Source organism: Pomacea canaliculata, linkage group LG1, assembly GCF_003073045.1.
Source record: "Pomacea canaliculata isolate SZHN2017 linkage group LG1, ASM307304v1, whole genome shotgun sequence".
Lineage (NCBI taxonomy): Eukaryota > Metazoa > Mollusca > Gastropoda > Architaenioglossa > Ampullariidae > Pomacea > Pomacea canaliculata.
This window is the reverse complement of record NC_037590.1, coordinates 44,926,639-44,954,306: the sequence shown is the minus strand read 5'-3', so window position 1 is coordinate 44,954,306 and position 27,668 is coordinate 44,926,639. Positions and strand designations below refer to the sequence as shown.

General features: G+C 39.9%; 2 protein-coding genes across 3 annotated transcripts; both read left to right on the top strand.

Annotated features, from left to right (window-relative positions):
- Nucleotides 1-501: 501 nt before the first annotated feature.
- On the top strand, nt 502-12,999 carry LOC112563997 (solute carrier family 15 member 4-like). Its single transcript, XM_025238547.1, is given in 14 exon segments — nt 502-788; nt 1,521-1,687; nt 4,245-4,416; nt 4,682-4,780; nt 5,385-5,458; nt 5,849-5,897; nt 5,900-5,987; nt 7,106-7,275; nt 7,962-8,173; nt 9,077-9,185; nt 9,188-9,262; nt 10,320-10,508; nt 10,756-10,890; nt 11,071-12,999. Coding segments are annotated over 13 exon segments (1,764 nt in total). The 5' UTR covers nt 502-788; nt 1,521-1,531; the 3' UTR covers nt 11,307-12,999.
- A 4,135-nt stretch (nt 13,000-17,134) lies between these two features.
- LOC112564412 (solute carrier family 15 member 4-like) lies at nt 17,135-27,595 on the top strand. Of its 2 annotated transcripts, XM_025239245.1 has the most exons (12): nt 17,135-17,297; nt 17,498-17,674; nt 20,480-20,628; nt 21,036-21,134; nt 21,711-21,784; nt 22,361-22,500; nt 22,894-23,063; nt 24,099-24,310; nt 24,835-25,021; nt 25,434-25,622; nt 25,913-26,047; nt 26,249-27,595. In XM_025239245.1, exons 3-12 carry the CDS (start codon nt 20,496-20,498, stop codon nt 26,407-26,409), a joined length of 1,500 nt encoding a protein of 499 aa, XP_025095030.1. In that variant the 5' UTR covers nt 17,135-17,297; nt 17,498-17,674; nt 20,480-20,495; the 3' UTR covers nt 26,410-27,595. The 2 variants fall into 2 exon arrangements, with proteins under 2 accessions (XP_025095030.1, XP_025095104.1); XM_025239319.1 differs by lacking the exon at nt 17,135-17,297 and having other exon boundaries at nt 17,322-17,674; nt 24,138-24,310.
- Nucleotides 27,596-27,668: the final 73 nt, after the last annotated feature.

Here is a 27,668-nt window from a genome sequence, read left to right as displayed (position 1 = left end):
CCTTGCAATGCGCAAGCAATCCCCTGGTGTAACCGTCTCATTTAATCCGGAAGGAGTGATATCTCTCACCGGTTGAACTCTCACCTTAGACAAGAGGTACGAGTACCTGTCCTCTCGAATGCTGGACTTGTGATACCCTGACATACAAGAGGGGAGAGCGATGATCGCACTTTGATAATTTCTACACTGGGACATGTGTTCAGGCACCTGGTGGCCTAAAAAATCTGTAAACAATTATTGTTACCTGTAGAAGCCCACCGCACCGCAAACGTCTGCTTGCCGAATCACATGACCTAAAAAAAGAAAAGAAAAAAAAACCTGTCGTCACATGAGTCCCACTTATATGAGGAAGACAGCGGTTCTTGTGATTATTATTGTGTGGACAGGTCGCTGTCAGTTTGAGAGGAGGCGACAAGGAGATCTCATCTTACACCACACGTTGGCCCAGCCCCTGTCCTGACGCACATTTGACTGTTACTCTAAGGGTAAGTGTCAAGTTGTTATGTTGCCAAGGGGCTTAAACATTTATTATGTAAGCAGTTAGAACTTAGCAGGAGTTTGAAAAAAGCTTTGGCTCTTGCAGCGTTGGAATTATTCATGATCACATATAGACTGCACTTGCTAATCGTGATGTTGGGATGTGTGAGTGTACATAGCGCATGCACAAACTGATGAAACAATAATCATTCTTCACTGCACTAGTCGCCATCATAAGCTGTCACTACCATCACCATAAGGTGTTGGGGCAGTTTCATTATCAACAGACGGCTAGTGACCATGTCATGAAGGTATGCAAGAATTTTTTTTACATTTAGTGAGAGCAGTTATATTTTTATTACAAAGTTGGAGATAGCTTGTATCTTCTCAGGACATAAAGACGGCACATTGCGCCTTTACAACCAACATCCCACCTTCCACTTTAGTGAAGAAGTGCAATGTTCAGTGGCAGAAAATGTTTAGCCAATGGATTAATTAGACTGGTGTGAGTGAGTTTGGTTTCTTGATTCACATGGTTGGATGAGGGACATGAGAGATGAAGCAGCTGGCAGGGCTCAGTCATGGCCTGTCGTCTGCTAGATGCACCAAGATTAGGCCAGTTATCAGGATGGGTCCACTCCATGTTTTCAAACCAGTTTTTGCATTACTGTAGTTGATCTGCCATCCTCTGTGAGTGTTGACCCAAGGTATTTAAAAGCCTCCAAGTCTCCTAGTTCACTCCATTCATAATAATGCTGGTATGAGTATCAGTTGTGCTGGTCACAAGACTGCTTGCTTCAGACCTCATGTCCATTTCCATAATTTCTTGAAGTTGACAGACTGGTGCCATCTGCAGAGCACACACTGTTGATAGTGCATAATGCTGACAACAAACAAGGTTGAGAGGATACATGAAAAGGGACAACCTTAACATGCTGAGATCACTCTGAGTAACAAACATTACACATGTTTCATAAAGACTGCTCTTAGATCATGGGGCTTAATTTTCCCACAGTAGTATCTAGTGTGTTATTTTTCTACAGTCAGACCAAGAATGTCAGCAGGTGATCAAACAGAAGAGAAGAGACCACTTCTTGGTCACAATGAAAATTCTGACAAGGGTAGACCCAAGCAAGTGTCTGTAGAAACAGAAAGTGTGAATGAAAAGGCAACTGTGACCTTGGAAATACATTGTGTTTACCAACCAAAGGTGAGTCAAATGTAAATACCTAATACTTGTGCCCCCACAGACACTAGAAGAATTGTGTTCCACATAATCCAGATCACAAACTGGTAATATTTACAGAAAAATACACAATATTTGATCTGTGGAAACAAACATAAGTATAGAAACAAGAAGATTGAATTGTGAAACTATATTCCTCTCTTTCATTCATCATTTCACAAGTATGTTGTCACTTTGAATTGTTCTCTGATAACAATAATAGATTCTTCTGCTAAGTTTATCTCATTTTAATTCCCTCAGCTGATGTCTGTCTTTATTATATCTCGGTGTACGACAGTTTTTTTCCCTTTCACAGAAATAGAATATTTCACTTTTTTGTATTATATGCATACATTTTAAAAATGTCAAATTATTCTTACATTTGCAGTTTTATATCTACCAAATCTACCTTTCAAACAAGTTATTTATATGAGTATTACCATGATGGTTTGTTTAATTTCTTGAGAAAAGATGAATCTATTTTCCATCAGTTTATTAATTTAATTAAATACATAAGAAGTTCTTCAACTAGAAAGTAAACAAGCAGACTAGTAGCTGAGAAGAAATATGTATGCAGTAGCATGTACCTGAATTGCAAGTACCTTGATCCTTCTCATGATGTGGCAAGGAATCCAAGATAATCAGTAATACTTGCTGACTCACTGTAGAAACACAAACACATACTATTTTTTAATTTTGGTCTATATAATTTTGGATCTAATTTTAAAGGCGTTTTAAAATTGTGTCTGCAGTAATTTCCTACATTTGATGATAATTTAAATAATGAAACTTGTAATAATTTTTGCATTTGAGAACATGTGCATGTCCACGATCATGTATGCATTGTTAGATGGCTGGGTGGGCGAGTGTGAGTGCAGCCGATTGTCATAAATGAATCTGGTTAATTAAAACTTTTTCAACAAAGACAAAACTTTACATTTTGCAATATACTGAAACTCTATTTACCAGTGGTAATGATAATAATTGTTATGTTTTAATTGTCCTTTCTTATTATTTCTTGTTAAGCCAGCTATACGGTCAGCCTTTGGTATGAACAAGGTTTAGGTGTGTAGAATTTGCAAATAACTCATCTTAGATCCCCCAAAGCCCGGCACACATTCCCCCCTTAACTCCTAATGCTGACAACATTGACCATATTGGACACAAAAGTCAAACAATACACTTGTTGAGATACACAGTGCTATTGTTTACCGTTATAACCTCCCTCCTCTCTCATAGACATACGCACACCAAATTAGCTCTGGACAGTTGCTACTGCTGCTCTCGCACTGCCAATTCCTCATACGCCTCAGCTTCAAGTTGCAAGTCCAGGGGTAGCAGGTCTCAAACACACATTCGTGGCACGCCGATGACTCTCAAAGTGCCATGTCCCCCTGTCCGTCGTCGATTCCCCACTCGGTCCGCTGACTACGTCAGAAATCAACGACTGCTGCCTCGGCGACATGGACACCGAGAGCTGTCCCCGTTCAGGAACGGCACGTGGTGTGTCTGACGGCTGCGTGGTTCACCCGACCACAGTTACCCAGCTTTACGTTGGTGAGCAAGGCCATGCACACCCGCCGAACACCACACTAGCTGATGCATCGTCTTCCTCCCGACTCCGGTACTGTGGAGCCTGGGCGAATACACAGACGCTCTCATCTCGGTGGCTTCTCCTGACAGTTGGCGAGTAACACTTACCTGTCACAGGTAGCTCAAGATCCGGTCGCGGAGGACGACAGCTGGAAGTCCGACGTTTGACCGCGTATTCCGCCTGCTCATAAAAAACTAATTTAAAAAGTCGACCAATGTCCCGCTTATATTTGAAAATCTGATTACTGTAGATTGATTCGCATCCGTGCCTTTGGCTTTGGCTTTTGCATATCGATCGCCTTTTGATTAACAATTTCAAATTTGTTCTCCTAATTTACCACCTTTCGGTGTTTCCTCTTCCTCCCATATTTCCCCGCTTTTCTCGACACCATGATCGGCACGGATCCCACTTTCGCTCCCGACACGTCTGGTCACCTTACCCTAGCGGCCTAGCCACACCTCAAAGGTGTCGAAAGGAGTACAAGACAATTTCTCATCATTCGACCAGGTGTAACGGGGTCATGCACGTTTCCTCTGTCCCACGCCTTAGAACCTCGACTTAGTACGTAATACACCCGCATCTCTCTCTGGTCTTTTCAGGCCATTGGTCGTTCATAATACTCTTCTAAAAGCCGGTACAAAAGGCCCTTTTAATTACTTGAGTGGTCTGTGCTGAAGACAAGGGCCAATAGTCTAGACTTAATTGTGAGCGATTTTTTTTTTTTTGGCCCTGAAGTTACCCCATGACATTCCCATTTAATTATTAATAGCAAACCTGTGAATAATCAGAACAGCAAACATGAAACTGGGGGCTGAATATAGTTTTTAATATTGAAGCTCTCAATTCTTTTTAAGTTTTCAAGTTTTCTTGTCTTTGTGTATGCTTAATTCATTTTGCATTGGCTGTATCATGTAAAAGATGTTAACATGGATTATTTTGCTTTTGCAGCCATTATCCCATTTTAGTCCTAGGAAACTAATTGTGATCATGTGCATTCTGATGACTGAGATGTGTGAACGTCTGACATACTACAGTGTTGTTGCCAACCTGGTCCTCTTCTGCACTAGCACTCTAAAATACAGCAGCAACGATGCCACCACAATCAGCCTTGTATTCTCAGGTACCATCCTCTACATGTCTTCTCTCTCTCTGGACTGGCTTGAAAATGGACATTTTACACAGCTTTACAACTTAATTGTCGTGTTTCTGTGTACTTGTTCTGTAACTTTGTGATATAACTAAGTGATATTTTACAATGGTCTTGTTAGCTAGTGGAATGTCAGCTTCGTGCAAAAAGCACTATTGGTTATGAATACTTGGTACAAGTGATAAAAATCAGTTGGTCTGTTATATGACTCCTATCTGTACGTGTTCATGTGTTTCAGGGACAGTGTATCTCATACCAATAGTGGGAGGATATATTGCTGATGCAAAAGCTGGAATGTTCAACACAATTTATGCATCAGCACTGATCTACATGCTGGGTACAGTAACGGCTTCATTCGTGTTTTGCTTTCGGTAGTTGATTTTAAACATTACATTATGATCACAAGTCTTCAGCACTTTGCTAATTGTCCTGTTTTGAAGGTACATATGCAGCACATTTACAACTAAAAATTTTCAGTTTTAAGAGACATTAACAGTTTACATGTAAACTTCAATTCATTCATCATATCAGAATATACTGTCTCTTGGTGTCTTTACTGCACTAGGCAAATTAAAACTTCTTTTCCTAGGAATGAATATCATTTTTTTATAACTATGAAAGCCCAGAAATACATCAAAGTTCCAGGTTCACCAAAGTTTTAGACAATGCATCTTGATGAAGGTATTTGACATCAGGGTAGCCTTAGCCCTAAATAAACAATGTTGTTGGCTTCAAAATTATCTGACTGAAAAAGACAATAAAGAGAAAAAGTGTTGTCATTGTTTCCTCAGGAACAGCAGAAATTGTGCTTCATGTCCAGATTGTTGAAAGATTCTTTCTCTGAACATTCTGTTCTGACACCAAAGTGAAGAGATAGGCAGCATTATTTATACTTTATATTTGATTATTTACTAAACGTATATTTTGTGTTTTATTTTCAGGGTTGTTTTTGCTTCCAGCGTCAGCAATTGACTACAAAGACTTTTTTAATGGGGATGAATATGATTTAAGTGTGGTAAGTTTGAGCTGATATCCAGATATGAAGGTCATCCAAACAAAAATGGAAAAAATCACATCATTACACTGCAATTAGTGTATGTTGTTTTCCTCTATATTATGTAATGTGGTAATATGACTTAATATTGCATCTGGAGTCGATTCAGGTTACCGTGAAGAAAGGTCACTGTTAAGGGTTTGTTCATAACAATTCTGAACCAGAGTAATGAGGTTAATTAGGTGGTTAATATTATCAGAATAAAGATTGAATGTCCATACGGTGTACAGGTATGACAAGAACAGAATGTTGTATGGGTGATAAAGGTGGTGGTGGAATGAAAATGGTGGGTGTCTGAAAACTGATTTTGACTTTAATGACTTGTCTGAGATCTCTTTTTGGTTCTGATAGGACAATCGCAGGGCATTTTTTTTGCTAGGCCTGGTATTTGTGGCTATTGGCACGGGGGCATTAAGGCCAATGTGGGACCCTTTGGGGCACAACAAGTGCAGGACATTGGACCTGCAGCTGTACAAACATTTTTCAACTGGTAAGAGTCAAAGTGATAGTTGCAGACTTTATTTAATCTACATAATATATGAAATGAAACTGTAATTGATTTGTTCATTCATCCCATGACTGATGCAGGTTTTTAAGGAGAGTACATGGATAGATAGTTGATAAATCTCACAACTCATGTCTGTCATGGGCTATAGCAAGGAGACCCATCACAAGACGACCAGTCCACTTCTTCACATTCATAAGCCAGTTCTTTCAGCGGCCACTTCAATGTTGACCACCCTCCTAAGTACCTTGATGGACAGTTTTGAGCTTCAGTCCTGCTGGGTCTCATGGCCAAACCAGATCAGCTTACTACACACTGCTGCAAGTAGAGTTCCTAGTGTCCTACAAGTGTGGCAGCTTTGCTTCATGCAAAGTCATTGGTTTTATGTTCTCTGTACAAGATCTGGAACAGCTTCCTCAGGCACGTTCTCAAATGCCTGGATTTTTCTCTCCATATAACCAAGCACAGTCCATGTTTTCCACTGGCAAAGCAGGCTTAGTTCTACAAGGGGCTCGTACAGATTGTACTTTGTAGTAAACCTGATGTGATTTCTATGCCAGACCCTGTCCAGTCTGATGTTATGGCTGCTCCAGACCCTGTCCAACCTAGCCATTGCTGCTGTTGCTGTTGCAATCCTGATGCATATATTTGTGATAGTGCTTCAATCTCTGGCTCTCAAAAGCTGCTACCTTTTCGAGTTCTAGTCTGTACCTGTAGATAGCTGGTTTAACATCATCAATGGCCATGACTTTACTCTTGTCAGTGCTGGTCTTCATTCTGGTACTCTAAAGCACAGTAGTAATCCTCAGTAGCCTGTCATTTCTCTAATAATGAGAAATGAACAATATTACTTGGCTAGATTATGTATATGTATGTTGTTTAGGCCAAAGCAGAGTAACAGTATTTTGTACAAAATACTTCTTTCTATAGAACTAAGATATATAAATCTAATACACAGAACTTCTATGCCAGGCTTTGCCATCTAGATGACTGTCTTTTTTGTCACACTGTGTCCTACTTTCTAGCAAAGGGCACTAAAATATCAGTTCAATAGTCATTACTCTTTCCATTATTCAGAGCAATGTTGTGCACCTTTGTCCCAGGTACTACTGGTTTGTAAATGCAGGAGCACTTATCGCCTTCTCAGGTGTCGCAGCAGTCCAACAGAATGTAAGCTTTTCTTGGGGATTTTTCATCCCATTTGTCAGCATGATATTGGCCATTGTGTTTCTACAGCTTGCTAGGCGCCACTACATCCATAAAAAATTGACAGGTACAGTTTTTTTAAGGAGGATATATAATAATCTACTAATACTAGTAATGGGTGGCTATGAATGTGACCTAAAAATGTTTTAGTGATATCTGTAATAATGTCTAAAATCTGGGACAACATTCAGGAATTATATATTCTTTATATAAGTAATGTAGATGTAACATTTAAGACTTTTCCACTCATAAGCTAATGCTCAAACCATTTTCCTGCAATCCTGTACGCTCATGGGTTGAAGAATCAGGAATTTGGCAGTTTTGCTGTAATACTGCAAGCAGGCTGATCAAGTCCTCTGGATATTCAATGCTTTTTTTGTCATTCAAGGCACTCTCCATCTATACGCATTTGTGTGTGTATGTGTGAGTGAGGGTGTTTTGTGTGTGTATACATGTGTGTGAGAGGGAGAGAAAACATCAAGAGCATGCATGACTTTTCAAATGTTTGTTTCACTGGTGTTAGTGTCTGTTTGCTTCTCTTACTTTAAACTTTCATGTTTATGTTTCGTACCATGCACATATAGTAGGGGTATGCACTCTGTAAATGCAATATTTTTTGTGGCGGTGGCGGCGGAGGCGGTAGTTATTGTTGGTTAATTTAATCTGCTGACAGGGAACAATTTCTTCAGCAGTATTTTATCTTTAATGCTGAATATGCCTGGTTTTTGTGACTTTTTACTGTTATTTCGACAGGAAGCATGTTAGGAGACTCTTTCCTGGTCTGCTATCAAGGCTGCTGCTCACAAAGAGGCAGCAAACATCAACAGACCCATGGGTTTTTTGACATGGCACGTCTCCAGCATGGAGGGTCATATGACGATAAAATTGTTGATGGTGTGATTGCGGTTCTTAAGGTCCTGCCAATATTCTTCTTTGTGATTATGTATTGGGCCATCTATTCACAAGTAAGTTCAGGTAGAGAGGTGAGTTAAATATTGATCAGTTTAAGGGTGTTGTCTCCTTAGTCTTGGAGTTTGACTACCAAACTTTCGAGCTGAAGGTTTGATAATTTCAAGCCTCTTACAGGAATCATGTCCATCCACCCCTTGTTTCTATTTGGCCAGTTGCATTAGGTATCTTATTTATTATGGAAGGTAAAAGGCAGGTTAAAGAAAAGTTTGGGTTTCATTATGTCATACCCTTGACAATGTGAGCCACTTGCAGTTCCATCACTGTCACTGTGGTTTGTAGGTTATGGAGCTTTTGGCTTTTTTATAATAACTTTATAAGGATTGCATTAATTTCATAATAATGGCTTCAAAGCAATCCAGAGGACAACTTTTTGTTGGTAGAGATCTGAGATTATAATGCTAGTCCATTTTCACACCCTTCCTTTTGCAATATCATGTTACTCTCAGCTCTTGTTCTTGTTATTTGGTTCCTCTTTGAGTTTTCTGTATTTGATATAATTCTTCGTTTAGCACGGTTGTTTGTTCTTTTATAGTTCATATGTTATTTGTTTTCCTGTCCCTCCTATGCTGTCCATGTTTTATTCTTGTTCTTAAACGCTAAGAGCATGCTCCTTAGGAGTGTGAGTGTGCGCTTTAAAATTTTGCAATTATTATTATTATTATTATTACTACACAATTTGGTAATGTGTGAATAGGTGAAAGCAAGATTCTGCTCATTATGGTAACATGGTAAAGAGTTGTGTATGATAATACTAGAAGTTAAGGGGAGAAAATCATACATTCAAGTATTATTTAAGCAGTTAAAAAAATATCATCTTGAGAAGAGTCATAAGTTTGTTTTTCCCTCCATAAAAATATGTGGAAAGTAATACTTAAAGAAATGCTCAATGTACACAGATGCAGACAACATTTTTCCTGCAAGGGGAACGCATGGACCTGAGTGTTGGTGCAGGAATGGTACCTGTGGCTATGCTCAACGTATTCAACACAATTGCTATCATGCTTCTCATCCTGTCCTGGACAGGGTGCTCTACCCCTTCATGGAGAGCCTGGGCCGCCCACTTTCACATCTACATAGAATAGGTATATGTATACTTTCACTCATTGATTGACATATAGAGTATGTACTTTTACTCACACATTGAAATAGATACTCATGCTTCAGACATTAACATTAAATAAGTACCTGTTCTCTCATATCTACTTACAACAGGTATTTGTGCACTTAATATGTAGAACAAGTACTTGCGCTCCCAGATCAATGACATGCATAGGCACACACCTGCGCATGAACACACATGCACAGATAGTTGCTTTTCAAGGAAGTGTTCCAGATGTACATAGAGTCATAGAGACTATTATTATCATACACTCTTGCTTCTTCTCCACCATTGTCGATCTCAAGCCTGAATGAGAAAGTAGGAGGGTTGGGCGTAGGGCTAGCAACTCTATCCCGTAAAACCATTTTATGCTCGGGAAAGGACAGCTAGAGAAATAAGCTTTGGTAGAAGATTCTACATCACTATGTGAGCAAGAGGTCAAAACCAGACCAGCAAAGCCAACCAAGCTTTGCAATGCTCAAGCCCATCTGGAGATCCACTGGCGTTAGTATCCACACAAAGATCAGGATCCTTCGTGTCCTCCTATATGGTTCAGAATGTTCTCCAAAGAGAAAAAAAGCTAGAAGTGTTTCAAACTGTTTGCGGCGCATACAAAAGGTCTTTTGGCCCATTTAATATCATCTGCAATGAATAGGTTCGAAAGAGGGCAGGAATATTACCTTGGCAGAAGCAATTCAACTGCGGCGCTGGCGATGGCTAGGACACGTGTGCCGCATGGCTCCAGACTCAATCCACATAACAGCCCTGCGATGGACACCACAGGGTAAGAGGAACAAAGAGATGCCCAAAGAGGCACGGAGATGAACCGTTGAGAAGGACCTCAAGAGCAGAGGCCTATCACTTGAGACAGTCCCCAGAACAGCAGTAGACAGAACTAAATGGAGATCCCTTGTTGTCGCCTCGCGTGCCAGACAGTGCAAAGAAGATTGATATATATATACTGTTGCTTCTTGTTTGCTAGTTCCAGAAAAGTGCATCTGAGATTGTTTTTTTGTCACCCACCCACTGTGTTGTTATAGGCATAGGTCTGGTGCTGGCGGCAAGCTCAATGATTGTGGCAGGAGTTCTGGAGATTGAGAGGAAAAAGCAGCTGGGATTTCAACAAGTAGTTGGAAGTGAGACATTCAATGCCTCTTATATCAGCGTCTTTGCTCAGATCCCCCAGTTTGCCCTTGTGGGTGCGAGCGAAGCCTTTGCTAGCATCTCAGGTACAATATTTTATTTTCAGCACTGCTCATAATTATCTGTGCTTAATAAATGTTTGTGTACAAATTGCAGAAAAAGTTATTCAAAGTTAGTTTGCACTCTTGTTCTACTTGTTTTCACTGTCTTGTTAATACCAAGTCTAAACCGTTTTGCTGTGCTTGAGAGATTTATCTATATTTTGGTTTCTAATGAATTAGAAAAGTCTACAAAATAAATAAAAAATTAAAGCCTTTTCTTTGTTATGTCTAGGTTTAGAATTTGCCTACACACAGTCCCCGGTGAATATGCAAGGAGTTATGATGGGTGTTTTCATGGCCACAAGTGGACTAGGCAACTACTTTTCTACAGCCATACTCAAAATAGTAGAAGAAGCTACAGTAGATGGTAAGTGATGTGTTTAAGTCGTACAGATCATGTTCTGTAGGTAACACCATTCTGATTGTGTACACAAAATTTTAGTATTAAGACTTACTGACATGCAGTTTATTTTCTTAGTAAATCATCTTTGATTCATTTGTTTACTCACTGTTTACATTTGCTCACTTGCTTGCTTTTTGTTTACAGATCCATGGTTCCCTGATGAAATGAATCATGGACATGCTGAGTACCTATTTTTCCTGCTGGCTGGCCTTATGGGAGTGTTTTTTCTGGGATTCCTAGTGGCAGCCAAACTGTATAAGTACAAACCACATGAACAAGGCACAGACACAGAAATAGTACCCAGAAAAAATGATTGTGCTTCTCCAGATAGTGTTGAAAGCCACTTGTCCAGCCAGGAAAATACAGCAACACAGTTTTGATAATTGTGCTGATATTAGAGTCCGTAAGAATCAGTCCAATACTAATGGGATTCTTGCACTCCATCATAGTGTGTTCATAACTTATCTATGTGATTCCATATTTCATGAATGTATTTTGTTATATACAATGATGACATCATATTTTTATTTAAAAAATTGTCAAAGGCTCTGCTGGCAAAAGTACTCCTCCAAAACTTATATTCTTTTCCTTTGATGCTAAAAGCCACTTTTGTCTGTTGTGCATAAACTGTTCTGCAATATAAAGATGCAGTCATATAGTGAACTGCAGGAGGGAAGCAGCAGTGTACCTGCTTGCTGTAAAAGTTCCTGTCACATCTAATATATTCACTATCTGAAGATGCTAATCATTATAAGCCATTGAGAAGTAATCTTAACTTACTTAAAAGTTCCACAATATAATCAATAGCATATGAACCTGATCCCTTGATGTGAGGCAGCAATGTACTTTTTGTAGCACAAGGGGAAGAAACCGTGAGAAAACTGTTTGTTTTTTTTTTTTTTTGGTAAGAATATTTGTAAAAATTTTAAAAAATAATTTGTATTAATTTTTGTAATGCACAAGCTTAAAATGTTTCACTCACAAACCTACTGTACCTCACCACCATGATCATTTCATCACTTCTGAAAAGTCTGTAAAGTAGGCAGGGTACCTATGCAGAAGAATGTTGAAATGTATTTTCCTAAGGAAGGTGGAATGAAGAATGAAGAATGTTGATTACACCAACTAAATTTGCAAAGATATTGTTTTACAATGTATTGTTGTGAATGTGTAAAGACAATCTACTGTGATTTATAGTAACATGTTTTTCATGTAAGATAATCAATGAGAGATTTTGTATATCTGTTGGTGTGTCTGTGTATATGGACACATACAATATTGTGTGTGCATGTGTGTACATATATCAGTATATAAGAGAGAGAAATCAAGAGCTTGTACACATACATAAAAAAAAAAATTCATGATTGCAAGGGTACCTTGATCTCTACCTGTGATACGTTTTGATCTGCCCTTTGGACTGTTTGTGCATCATTTGTTGACCGTTTGTTAACAGTGACCATCACTAAAGATATTAATGCTATTCAGAAGAATGCAAGGATGAGTTCACAGTACATGTATTAGCCCGGTGTCTGCTTTACACCAATTTTACATGAACAGTTGTCGTTCTTTGTTCCCTGATAGGGAAAATATTGCTTTTACTGCCTGTAACCACACCTATTCTCCTTCAACATCTTTAGTTCACTGTGATTTTAGCTGACACCACAACCCCTTCTACAACCAGTGTGTATGATGGGACGAAAATTGTGGGAGGGGGAAGGAGCGGAAGAGGCAACATGCCATACATACTCTTGTATCTTTGAGCTGCAAACCTTTTTCACATAATCTTACTGCCTTCAAATTTTTCCTTTGGTTTGGTCTCCATGTTTTTAGCGATTACTTGTTAACATGTCTTTCGCCTAAAGTTCCATATATTGAGATATATTGTTGTCATTTGTTGATGACATACATGGATTGATTGCAGTTGCTTCTGTGTAGTTGTAGTGTATTTTTATATGTTGAGCAATCGATGGTGGTTGACATACTAAATCCAACATAATTATGCAACAACAAAGGTCATATGTATTGTATATGTATAATTACATACATATAATAAAATGATCTTCATTGTCATTACTAAAACCATTTAGTTTAACCCATTTATGCCGCGTGTTCTAATATTGGAATAGCAGTCACGTGGGAGTTATTTATATCCTACTGCTCGAGACTTTTCACGTACGTCTGCTTCCTGTGGTCTGTATTATGTCAGGTCTTTGTCTCGCGAACCTGATGAAGAGTCAGACACAAGTGATCCCACATACATACCTGAAGAAACTTCCATGATGATGAAGTTCCGTCAACCTCTACTGCTCAGCAACTTCCTCCGTCTAAGAAGAAAGTGACAAAAATTGTTCGAAAATGGAAAAAATGCTGACCTAACTGCACAGCCCGTAGCAGGTAGAGTTACAGAACCACCAAAGGACTTCTTCCCAAAATCAGAATTCCCATAGAAATTTTTGAACTTTTTCTTGATGACGACATCGTTGAACTCACTGTCAGATACTCCCACTTATACGCTGCGAGCAAGGGTGTAAATATGGGACTGACTTGTTCCGAATTCAAATGTTTTCTTGGAATTATTTTTCAGACTGGTTACGTGTCAGTCCCCAGAAGGCGCGTGCTCTGGTAACGAAGAAAAGATGTACTCATTAGTGCTGCCATGAAACGTGATCGCTTTGAAACCATATTTTCTAATTTGCCAATTAGGATACAATAGGAAAGTTTTCCAAGTAGCGACCTCTCATAAACAAACTCAGTTATAGATGCATGAAGTCTGTTCCAAATGAAACATATTTCAGCTTTGAAGAATTCATGGTTCGTTATTTTGGTCGTCATGGATGCAAACAATTTATTTGCGTAAAGCCCATTTGGTTTGGCTTTAAGTTTTGGTGTGGTGCCACTTGTCTGGACAACATTTGCTGGTTTCAGCCATATCAGGGTAAAACTTCAGATAAGAAACATGAGGTATATTGTGTCGATGTATAACTTGTCCTGAAGTTTAGTGAGGCACTTGCACAGGTACACCTTGGACAATACCATTTTGTATTTGATAACTTCTTCATCAGCATTGCACTTCAGGATAAGCTCACTTCAATGGGACATCAGGCAACAGGTACAATGAGAAAGGATCGCATTGACAAAGCACCATTGGAATCAGATGTATTGCTAAAGAAAAAAAAAAGAGACACGTTCGATTATCGACTTGATGGCAATGGCAATATTGTATGCAGATGGCATGATAACAGTGTTGTCACTGTTGTCGCATCTGGTGCTGGTATCTAAACCCTGTGTCTTGTCAATCGTTATTCCCAGCAACTGAAAAAAATATCCAAGTTCGGCAGGCTAACATGATCAAAGTCTATAACCATTTCCTGGGAGGCGTAGACAGGGCTAACCAAAACATTGATAAATATCGGGCATCAATCCGTGGAAAGAAATGGTATTAAAGTCCTCTGTTGTTCTGTTTCATATTGGCCTTACAAAATGCACGGCAACTTCATGAAACATGTGATAAGAAGGCAATGGATTTTCTGTAGTTTAGGCGGCCCATCGCATGCCATTATTTGGATACTGGGAGACCTTCTCAGAAGCGAGACATTGATTCACGGTGTGATGGCCTGAATCATTTGATAAGGTAAGAGTTAACATTATAACTGTCTCCCAAGTGTCCAGTTACCTGGGTCAGTGCTTGCATCTCACGAGAAACACAGAAACATTGTAACAGTTACTGTGCTCTGACTACTGAGTTATCTGCCTCTTCTTAGTTATCAGTGACTTTTCACATCAGTGAATGTTATGTTCTAGGTATTGATCTTGTAGGAGGATATCTTTCAATAATGTATCTTGTCAATTTCTTTGGCAGCTCAAATTTGATTATGATGACGACGACGACGATGATGATGATTATTATTATTGTGTGTAGTACATAAATCGGCGGTACACGGACTTTTCGTCGACGGACGTTTCGCCGCCGGACGTTTCGGAGCCGGACGTTTTGCCGACCGGACGTTTCGCCGCTGGACGTTTCGGAGTCGGACGTTTTGCCGACCGGCGTTTCGCCGCCGGACGTTTCGGCGCGGGGCACTTCATCTCGGCATTTCAGGAGGGACCTTCAGCCGAAGTCAAGTGTGTGACGCCCCTTAGCTCACACATTTCTCTCGCCATTGTATCCATGTATCAGTGAACTCTCTCTCACTATCCCTCCTCATGTGAACCGTTAGCTCACACATTTCTCTCGCCATTGTATCAATGTTTTTTCTCAAAGCTGTTGCTCATAATCTGTGACAATCAAAGTGAACTGTCTGTGAAGTCTGTGTGTAAAATTTGTTTGAAAATAAAGAATTGTTGTGTAATCTAGTAGTTACTTTCATTCTTTGAGAAGTAAGTAAGCTCTCTCTCTGACATAATGCGGCGAAACGTCCGTCGGCGAAACGCCGGTCGGCAAAACGTCCGGCTCCGAAACGTCCAGCGGCGAAACGTCCGGTCGGCAAAACGTCCGGCTCCGAAACGTCCGGCGGCGAAACGTCCGTCGGCAAAAAGTCCGCACACGAAATCGGCTGGGTTATAGTTTTTTAAATTAAAAAAAAAATTCCTCGGTTAAAATTAGCCCATAACCTTATTGTGAACTCGCGTCCATTTTTGGTGCGGTCAGCTGCTGCATATCCCAAGCCCATATACATTTTTTCATTTTTAATGAGTTGAATTAATTAGCTTCTTTCTGTAATTTATGAGTGCGTATGAGAAAGGGTAACAGTAACGGGCAGTCCCGTAACGTGTCGGCGGTTGGGGTCAGAGACCATACTTACCTTGCTTTGTGAAGGTGGTCTGCCCTTCCTCTTCTCTCGGCTTCATTTCCCAATACTCTGAAGGGTTCGTTCCATAGCTGGCTCAGCTAGGCCAAGTTGCCACACACAGCTAGAAAACAAGCCAGTTTTGCTTTGGATGCTAGTTCTATAACCATCTGGCTACATACTCCTAAACTGATTAAATATTGACATACATACCTTGGCTGGTCCCAACTGACGGTTGCTGGTCCGCTGGTCCTGGTCGTCGATGGAGAGGTAGAGGAACAGATAGACGCAGCGGGTCTCGTCACAGACTTTTCTTGAGTTGGGTAGACCAGTTCACTTCCTCATGTAACATAATATTATTAGACACTTGGCTAAGTAGTCATATCATCATTCTATAGGGATGGATGGTCTGACTTCCTCATTCCTTCATGAATCAAGGACATGCAGGCCTGACAAGAGGGGGGGACAGGGGGTCTGGTGTACCCGGGCCCGCGGCTGTCAAGGGGGCCCGGCCTTGGTCAGTGGATTTTTTCTTCTTCTCCTTTTCTTTTTCTTTTAAAGAAAGGTCTAAGGACAGAACACCCAAGTATTACACATGCAGAAGTTGAGTTTGAGTGTAGATATTGAGATTCGAATTGTAAACATACATTATATACTGGGAAAATAATTTACGATTACAAGTACAAGGGGCCCGGAGAGGTCTGTCCCGGGGCCAGGGCTGGCTCTAGGCGGCCCTGAGGACATGATGTTACATTTTCCAGAAAGTTAAACAGCTTTACTTGGTTCCACTTTATACTTTCATATTTGGTATTAAATGCACTGTAACATCATTACAGCGACAGTAAACCGGCAGCTAGCACCTGCACAAGATTTGTAACTATCATAGTTCAGATATGAGTACTGTCCCTATTCTTAGTGGAGAGAGTTACTGATGCCTGTCACTTGCCCACATCCTGTCATAGGTCTCTCTTAGTTTGAACCTTTGAACCTGCTGGCAGCCTATGATTAGCCACACCTTGGTGATGTGTGATCGTTTTCTCGTTGTATCCCAACTGATACACCTTGTCAGCCAAACTTTTGTTTTCCTGACTCCAGGACTGCACTCATCTTGTTAAACAGCATTCAGACGTTGAAGTAAACTCCTTTAGCAATACCAGTCCACTTCCTTTAGCAATACCAGTCCACTTCCTCCAGCAATACCGGTCCACTTCCGTTAGTAATACCTGTCCACTTCCTTTACCAATACCAGTCCACTTCTTTAAAGACACAGAAAGAATTATTCTTTAACGAAAAAAATCTCTTCCACAAAAAAACTACCTGTGTATGTTAATGTGCAACCGATGAGACGGCAGTGTCATAAACAATGTTGTTTTACAGACTTGGCCTTCTCTCACTCGCACCGGACATGACAGTCGCACGTCTTCACCCTTTAATGTCGGGGCGGCCCCGTGGTGCAACGGTTACTGAGGGTTGGCTGTCCTGGGTTCAGCTTTCCTCTCGGGCACGCTGTTCTTTCTCTGCATGTGACATCTGTTTACTGGACTGACTGCCTTGCCGTGAAACAGTCTTAGCTGCAGGCTCGGGGTAAACAACAACAACAACCCCCACCTCCCTTCATATGTCCCGCGTTCTGAAGATCTCCCCCACCCTCTCCCCGTTCCCTCTTCGTAGTACCTTTCACCCCGACGTTCTCTACCTGGTGTTGTCACGTGAGGACCTAGAGATGGGGCTCTGACTCATTCTCAATCCATCAAAAGTGTAGTATATTATGTTTGTGTATACAGAGCAAGAATGTCAACAACCGAAGAAGGTAGAAGACAACAAACTTGCGTCGTTGCAAGATGGTCCAAGTGAAAATGCTGACAGTGCCAGACACCAGCATGGGTCTGAGGAAACTGAAAGAGTCCATTCGGAGGAAAAGACAACTGTGACCGTAGAATACACCGGATAACCAACCAAAGGTGAGTTCCAGTGTAAACATACAAGCATTTCACACACGTGCGGGCATCTGTATGTGCACCCAGAAGGTTGCACTTAATCGAGACCACAAAATGCTTGATATTAACGGAAAAATACAAAATTTGATCAGTGGCAAGATATGTGCCAGAGCAAAATGTCAATTTATTCTGATAATAAATTAAGCCCCACAAGAGCGGACTCTCCTATTAAGCTAATTGCTTTTTAAATTACTGTTACTGAACTATGTTGTCATGTATTATTTTCAGTGTAATGGCATTTATTTTCCTTGCACAAAATGTGATGGTAAATTATTTCACTTTCTATATCCATGTCATGTGTATACATTTTAAGTCTAAAATTATACTTACAACTGCCAATTCAATATTTGTGACATTTTTCTCATGCAGAAAAATTCTCATGGCTTTAAATAAACGTTTTTATGATTAGGATCATAAATATTTTTTATATCTCCGGAAGAGAAGAAGGTAACTAGAAAAAAATGAGCTAGAGACCTATTTGTTTCACGCTTCTTGTGGCAGTTAGGTGCCGGCCACACATGTTTGTTTATCTGTTCACTGAGGGGCGATTGGCTTCGTTGCTCGCGTCGACGCGTGATTGTCTGTCTGTGTGACTGTGAGCGTGTCTGTGTGACTGTCAGCTTGTCTGTATGACTGTCAGCGTGTCTGTGTGACTGTGAGCGTGTCTGTGTGACTGTGAGTGTGTCTGTGTGACTGTGAGCGTGTCTGTGTGACTGTCAGCGTGTCTGTGTGACTGTCAGCGTGTCTGTGTGACTGTCAGCCTGTCTGTGACCGTGTCTGTGTGACTATGAGCATGTCTGTGTGACTGTCAGCGTGTTTGTGTGACTGTCAGCGTGTCTGTGTGACTGTCAGCGTGTCTGTGAGCGTCTCTGTGTGACTGTCAGCGTGTCTGTGTGACTGTCAGCGTGTCTGTGAGCGCAGCACCAAAGCACAATCAGACCGCGCGGTCGTCCAACACCAGTTTCAGAGGTCTTAATACGTATTATCTCTTAACAACCAACTTCAAGTATTCTGTCAACAGAGCATAACAACAAGCTATCCGTTCACACTGTATGCAAACAGACGCACTCTTAGATAATTAAAAAAACAAATCAAAATAAACAAAGATTACCAATTTGAAAAATAAATTAAGCGTAATACACACATTGAACCGAAAATAATAATAATAAATTGAATCGTTAATTAAGAAAGTGAAATATTCACGACCATGAGTCACAACAGTACAAACCTACAGTGGTCAAATCTTGTCCCCAGTAGTGTCGCCGCTGTACACAGCCCTAAGGTCAGTGGTTGTCCCTGAACTCAGCTGCAGTGCTTGCTATGAATAAGTGAGGAACTTCTTCCGACTTGGGGTAGAAGACAGAAAGGTGAGGCTGGCATGTCCCATCCATCCTTGAGACCCACCCTGACCAGCCCCTTCCCCATCCAGAAAATGTCTTCAAAGATGGCCGCGACTTACTGGACAAATATCAATCTCACTTGAGAAACGCCGCTACGCTCACCACTGTATGTACACCTCAACATGAAATACAGAAGAAAGTGAAAAAGAAAATTCCTATCCTGCCCACACATGTGGCATATACCCCTTCAACACACATGCAAACACGTGCACTGCATGTACTGTACATTATCATCATTATAGGTACACCCTGACTGCATACACATAACTACAGTGTGGACCCTCACACACACACACGCACTGTACACTATCATATACACCACAGACTGCATGCATACACATAGGAGAGGTGTGGACTCACACACACACTTGCACACAGTGCCTACCGAGTTCAAGGAGAGGTATTTAGCACACAGTCCCCAACTCGTGCCACAGGAGAGTTCAGTGAAGGTACTACTTAGCATAAAACTGTTTCTCATGCTCTGGCCTGAAGATAATTTGTTTCCAACCCCAGAGAGCATGACAAAAAATAAAATAAGCCTTTGGTCGTGTGTGTGATTCGTCCGCCATAATCCTACACTCCATACACAAGCTGTGATGTACATAGATATTGTGCCTTCATAGGCAAGGTTACACCCAGTAGCTGTTAGCTGCACCCACCACCCGATCCAGTCTTTCTGTTTCTGGGTGGTGCTCACCTCCTAAAACTGAACCAAAATATCCACACTGAGGTGGAATAGTATTTAGCTGGCCACATGCTTGTTTCCATCATGATAATCCCTGGTTTATGAACTTAATTGATGACGCACTTATTCTTTTTTATAATAATGGACAGATATGAAGTATTTTCCCTATATATTAGCTGTCTCTCTGTTGAGGCAATGATCGTATCTACGCATGTGCTGCAAGCATGAATGTGAGAGAAGGAATTTCCTTTATTCTAATGGTTTAACAATGTGTGCAACTAATATATTCATATTTTGTGCATAAATTACTGACTTACCGGTAAAGACATTGCCACTTTGTCACCTTGAAACCAGCTTCCAGTGCTGTAGGTTTAACTGCCGCTTGTAACTGTTTCTTGTCTACAATTCTGCCTCCTGCTCCATTCATTTTCTTCACTGCCATTGTATTGATGCGACCTCCGTGACAGCCATGGATGTGCGCACCCAAAAGTGGACAACTATATTTTCAGCTCCAGAATGGACCACCACATGCCACCTCGAACATTATCATCATCCTAATTTTTATAAGGCTGAAATAATCATTTCATTTTTTATGTTTGATTTATTCTATATTGCCGTTATTTGGGGTAAAATTAAGATTTTCACATGATTTATTTTACTTTTGCGCTCTTTATCCCATTTTAGGAAACTAATTGTGATCATGTGCATTCTGATGACTGAGATGTGTGAACGTCTGACATACTACAGTGTTGTTGCCAACCTGGTCCTCTTCTGCACTAGCACTCTAAAATACAGCAGCAACGATGCCACCACAATCAGCCTTGTATTCTCAGGTACCATCCTCTACATGTCTTCTCTCTCTGAACTGGCTTGAAGTTGTGAATTCACATCGCACTGGAATGTGTGGTGTCCCTGTATGTTTGTAGCCTTATAGTGTCACTAAGGGATCTTTTGCAAAGATATTGTTAACTGATGAAGTGTTAAAAGCTATAAAATTTATATGTATGTAGGCAGGTGGTTGTATTCAAAACACAACCAAGGAAACTGAGTATGCCGCTTAAGTCTTATTTACAAAGTTGATCATTATTAATGACATTCTGTAAATATTTAGAGACTTGACATCACACCTTCTACAGAGAGCAAGAGTAGCAGCTCTGTTATCACATTATCTGTGTGTGTGCGCGCGCGCCCGTGGGTTTATATTTATGTGCTGACATGTACATGTTGATGTGTGTTTCAGGGTCAGTGTATCTTATTCCAGTCTTTGGAGGCTGCATTGCTGATGGAAAAATTGGAATGTTCAACACAACTTATGGCTTCTCACTGATCTATTTACTGGGTCAGGGAAAAGTTTTGATGTAGTTTTGAGGTCAATAGCTCATTTGAATAACTTAGTATGATCACGCTTTCTATGTTAGAAAGAGAGTTATAAGTTTTGCTGCATTTTATCCTCCTACAATAGGATGCATGTCACTGTCTTAGCTCAGCATAGCAATTTACTAGTTATTGGTATCTTTATTGCACTAACCATGTTAAAGATTCTAAAACTGCCTTAATTTTCATATTTTTAAATGTAATTTTTCTTTAGCTATGAAAGCTTACAAATGAAAACCTTCGCTACAGCCCAGGTTCCCCAAAATTTTGGACTAGACACAAGTGAGGTGCTCTTGATGTCAAGATAGCCTTAAGCCAGTAAACTGTTAAAAGCTTCACTGAGTTAAAACTGTCTAGCTGGGGAAAAAAGATATGAACAAAAGATTATAAATGTTTCCAGAGGAACTGTAGAAATCATGTTCAAGGCAAAGCATCAGCTAATTATTATGTAAAACTTTCAGAGAGCTGTGAAGATGTTATCAACATTCTTAATACATTATTTGATTATTTTCTGACATTATATTTTGTGCCTTATTTTCAGGGTTGTTTCTGCTTCCAGCATCGGCAGTTGACTACAAGGATTTGTTTGGTGGGGATGAGTATGAATTAAGTGTGGTAAGTTTGCTGACCTGATGTCCAAATGCAACGGTCTGTGAATGTAGTTAAACACATAAACATAATAAACATGCATGTATTATATATATAGTCTCTTTCACCTTTTTCTGTGTGTGATAATGAAGGGTTAGGATATCCATGTGGATATGTGGTTGTGTATGCGTGCATGCATTTGTTATTTTCTGTGGTACTTGAGTAGTGTCCTTTCTTAAGCACTATTTTCAAATGACTCTAGTTTGCTGGTGGGCAGTAGTTATCGATAGAAAGCAGCAAAGCTTCAATCTTATAATAAAAACTCAACTAATTGAGCAGGTTCTGCATACTTTGTCTTTATGTGAACTGTATAGAAGCTTAATCCATAAATATATCAAAATATTTGTAAAGAAAGTATATATACCATTGTTTCTTTGAAGCCTCTTTTAAATCTGTATATACATTTATTTGTAATTACTTCTTTGAATCACTTTTAAACAAGTGTGACAAGAAGTGAAGACACGAGGGCTAGTAAAACAGTGATGATAAAGATGTTTGTCTGATATGACCTAATTTTTGTGATTTATTTCTTGCCTCTAATAGGAGCACCGCAGGATATATTTTATGCTAGGTCTGGTGTTTGCTGCTATTGGCACTGGAGGAATTAAGGCTCCTTTGGCAACCTTTGGGCCACAGCAAGTTCAAGACATGGGACCTGCAGCCGTACAGACATTTTTCAACTGGTAATAATATTATTTCCAAATATGAAGGTGGACATGTGACTGCTCCATGCCTGAATAGTGTGTCATTGCCGGATGGACACAGCATGGGGATAAATACTCATTACCAGTCAGTTCTCAGAACTGCACAGCATCTATATTAAATGAACTAAGAATGATATCGGGAAAACATCCTTTGGCTGTCAATGTACTTTTATGTCATTTAGGTAAAAACTTTGTACATAATAATTCTGTGGTTGTTACTAAAATTACACTCGCTCGGGACTCGGTTCCAAGTTGATGTTTTACTTTAGGTTCTAATTTGTTAGTAAAAACAATCAAAATTTAAGTTCAGTAGTAATAGTTACTCTTACTGCACCCAAGCACACCCCATCATTTAGAGCACCTTTGTCACAGGTACACTTGGTTTGCAAATGCTGGAGCGCTCATAGCCTACTCAGGTGTGGCAGTAGTCCAACAGAACGTAAGCTTTTCGTGGGGCTTTTTCATCCCATTGCTCAGCATGCTATTGGGCATTGTGTCTCTACAGTTTGCCAGACGTCACTACATTCACAAACAACTGACAGGTAACATGATACAGGCTGAAATAAAAGCCATCAAAAATACTTTAGTATTAGTGTTGTTTATGATTTGGGACAAATTCACTGGCACTGTGTACAGTATAAAGTAGTGTAGTAAACCAAGAATGTTAATACTATATATGTAAGTGCATGTCTTCTTGTGTTTTACTTTAAGATTAGTAAAATATTTCGTAAATATTTCAGAAAGTTTGGAAGGTTGGAAATGTTATTTTTTATGGACCTGAATGATTGAGTCGGAAGCTGAAATGTGTTATTATTGTTAAAATATGTTATTATTGTTATAAATCCTACAGAAAAACGAGACAAAATTAGTCGGTAATCTGGTGTTGATGTGTAAAGTGTCTGTATGGCTTTTCTTCAAACAACATCGCCAAGGTTCTTTCGGGGCTCCTCGCGCGATTGCTGTACGTGTAAACCACGATGAAAGTAGTAAAGCTCGGTTCGCTCCAAAGAAAAGTCAACAACACAATGTCGTGCATGTTCACAACCTCGGTTTGTCTGCAGGGCTGTCGACCAAATACCACCAGTGCCTACCTCTACCACATAATTGATACCAGTCCTCAGAAATTATATTTCTTCAATATGCGTGGTTCTGTATTCTACCTTTACAGTTTTCACAAAATGCAATATATCCATGAGTTTTGGAAGTGTTGTGAGTGTGGCGCTTTTCACAGACCACTTCCAGAAGGCAGATCTGTCTTCTCCATTTGTTAAAAAAGGAGGCACTAAAGACAGACAGAACACAGGTAGATGCTGTTTCTTCAAGAAAGAAGGCTATACCGAAAGGTTGTTTTCGTTGGTAATGTCATCCTTTAGAATTTAGGAACGTGTCTGTGAGTTTGAAGCAATGAGAACGCAGGGTAGATAGGTAGTATCCTCAGTTGTGCTCTACCAGGTATGTTAAATCATTTACATCTGCTGATATGGAAAAATTAAGTTATAGTGTAGTTGGTTGGTTATTTTTCGCAGTGTTGAATATCCTGGTATTTGTGATATTTGACTGTTACTATTTTTTTACAGGTGGCATGATTAGAGACTCTTTCATCGTCTGTTTTCAAGGTTGCTGTCCACCCAAAGGTAGAGAAAAACAACAGACCCACGGGTTCTTTGACACAGCACGTATCCAGCATGGAGGGTCTTATGATGACAAAATAGTTGATGGAGTGATTGCAGTTCTTAGGGTCCTGCCAATATTCTTCCTTTTGACCATGTATTGGGCCGTCTATTCGCAGGTAAGTTCAGACCCTAATTTCTATTTACCGAGCAGCAGTTTTTACCTGGCTTTATTGGGGGAAAGGTAAGTGACGACAGGAGAACGATGTGCTTCATCTGCAGTAGAGCTTGTGAGCCTATTACAACTCACAAGCCACTGCACCCACAAGCGTCATGGGACATTTTGAAAAAGTCTTTTTAGGCATTGTCATCATTTTCATAATTTGAAAGCATACAGAGAAAACACAGTTTATTGGTATAAATTTGAGATCACCCTGCTGATTCAAGTTAATTTGGAAATACATGTAGAAATAAAATAATCGTAGCAACACAATTAGCAGTAAGATATCATCATCGGCAATGACTTTTGAAGTGAGAGGTGATAAAGCTACTCAATTCAAACTAGTAAATTGAAAATGTTTAAATATCCTTTAATTAGCTTGTTTTAAATATTCACACGTTTAGGAAGATAAATTTGGAAAGAAATTTATCTTGCATAAAAAATATCTGAAAAGTAATACCTGAAAAATGTTCGATTACACAGATCCAAACAACATTTTTCCTGCAAGGTGAGCGCATGGACTTGAATGTTGGTAAGGGAAATGTGCCTGTTGCCATCCTCAACGTATTCAACACAATTTCTGTCATGCTTCTCATCCCTGTCATGGACAGAGTGCTCTATCCCTGCATGGAGCGCCTGGGCCATCCACTTTCACATCTACATAAAATAGGTATATGAAAATGTTATTTGACAACAATATGAACGTTGTTCTCGTGGGGTAGCGCTGCTCGACCCCCACACACCCCGTCTTTAACCGGGACCATCGAAGTTTGACATCAGGTGTGTTTACTATGTCCTCAACAACTTCTGTAGTTAGTTCTCTTGATGTAAATGATTCGCTGAACGAGGCACATCGGACTTGAATATTTAGAAACTCCAAGTTGTAAACATGGAAGTTTGTTGACACTGTTGATGTTTGTATACAAGGTCTACAGAGAGCAGTAGACTCCCACCAAAGGGTATCCTCTTTACTCTCACACAAACACATACACACGCGAACACGCGGTCACATACATTTTGTGGGAAAGTTCCAGAAGAGAATGTTCATTGTCAAACACTAACTGTTGCTTACATTTTCACAGGCATTGGCATGGTGGTGGCGGCAAGCTCAATGATTGTGGCTGCAGTTCTGGAAATTGAGAGGAAAAAGCAGCTGGGATTTCAACAAGTAGTTGGAAGTGAAACATTCAATGCCTCTTATATCAGCGTCTTTGCTCAGATCCCACAGTTTGCACTTGTAGGTGCCAGCGAAGCTTTTGTCAGTGTATCAGGTACAGTATTTTAATCTTCAGAGCAGTTCAAAATGATCCATACTGATGGAATGCACGGTGTTTATTTATTTGCTAAGAAGCCAGCTGAAGAAAATTTCAGTTCCTTGAACTGTTTTGGCTTATTCTCAATGTTTGCCTTGTTTCCGAATAATGTATCTTTCGATTTCCATTAAATTGTAAAAAGCTCAACACAAATAAATATAGAAGCCTTGCCTTTGGTGCAACTAGGGCTAGAGTTTGTTTACAGTGTAACAAAAATGTATGTGCAAGGTTTACTTTGTTATGACTAGGTCTAGAGTTTGCCTACACGCAGTCCCCAGAGAGCATGCAAGGAGTTATGATGGGTGTTTACTTGGCCTCAGCTGGACTGGGCAGCTACCTTTCTACAGCCATACTAAAAATAGTGGAAGAAACTACAGTAGATGGTAAAGGGCATTTGTATCAAAGGTCATAAGTCATGTAAACCATGTCCTGAAGGTGCGTAGCACAATACTATTAAAATTGTTTAGCATTACGATTACTGATACCAATTTCGTTTTTTCTTTGTAATTCCTCTTTTTCATACTTGTATTCATTCCTTTTTATTTAGTATTTCATTCATTAATTCACGCACTCACTATTTCCAGATCCATGGTTACCTGATGAAATGAACAACGGGCATGCTGAGTACCTGTTTTACCTTCTGGCCGGGCTTATGGGAGTATTTTTTCTAGGGTTTTTATTAGTTGCCAAAAAGTACAACAAGAACATATCAAGTAACAGACACATAGACACTGAAATGGTATGAATGTAGAAGCTCAGTTCGTCATTCATGTGGATTTTAGCACGACACAAACAATATCTTTCATATCGAAGTCGCTCTCATTTTTGTAAAACCCTTAATTTAAAAAAAATATTAAAATACATGTCAAAAGCTTAATTAAAAATTATTAAATAATTATAAAGCTTGATAAAACAACTTCAAACACCATAATTATAGTAAAAGACGCAGTGTTGAAACTGATGGGTATTGAAATTCATCTTTTGCGTTCCACTCTTGCCATGCATTTACACTGTCAGTTGCTCCGATTAAAGGCTGCGGACAGCTTCAGCAAGTATGCAGTTCCCTAGAGATGCTCCCCTGCATCCAGCCAGAACCATGTCATCAAAACATTGGCATGCCTGCTGGATGTGCTCTGGGGTTTGGGTCCCCGCACTACAGGGGCATTCACTAGTATGGTACATCCCCATCTTGTGCTAGTTTGCCAGCAATCAGCAGTGACCTGTTCGTGACCTGAACATAATGACTAATTGCTCTTGCCCTCCAAGCCGCAGTGTCATGTCCCAGTTTCAATCACAGACTGAAATCGACCAGAAGGGCGGGAGTTGTTCCTGATTTATACCTCGTGCTCCATGCTCTGATTTCACAGCGAGAAGCTTAGTTCATCCCTGAAATATCATGCCCTTTGGTGGGAGCCAACATTTCGAGTTTTAAGAACACTTAGAATCTCAGTGTACACAGTTTATAGCATGCTACTACACGCGGTGCACAACAAAAGCGTAGAAACCTAAATGTAAAGGACATATCTGGTCCTACATGTCTAATGAAGTCTTTAGAAAGAAAACTAAATGGAAGTCTAGTAAGACGAGCTTGTAATATTACTGCTTTGGAATACAGGTGACTAAGCAAAGGTCATTTAATACAGTTGGAGAATCTTTGGGAGACCTTCCACTAGTTTCAAAATATAATTTCAGTTATGTGAGTTGTACGGACAGGCAGGCCTTAGTGTCTATAGTCAGATGCTTTTCTGTGCATGGTTGGTGATGAGATATTGACAAAGAAAATGTGTATATGTTGTTTCGTATAGCTTCTTCTGCTGATATACTCTTAAATGACTGTGTGAACCTATTTGTTATGTTGCTTTTCATTTATCGTATTTTATGTGTTGTATACCTTTGCATTATAGAAATTAATTAAGCAGATTCTGAAAAAATGAGAACTTGATTTTCTGTGAGTCTGAATGTCACACCTTTGACAGCATCGAAACTGCTCTGTTTAAAGGGATT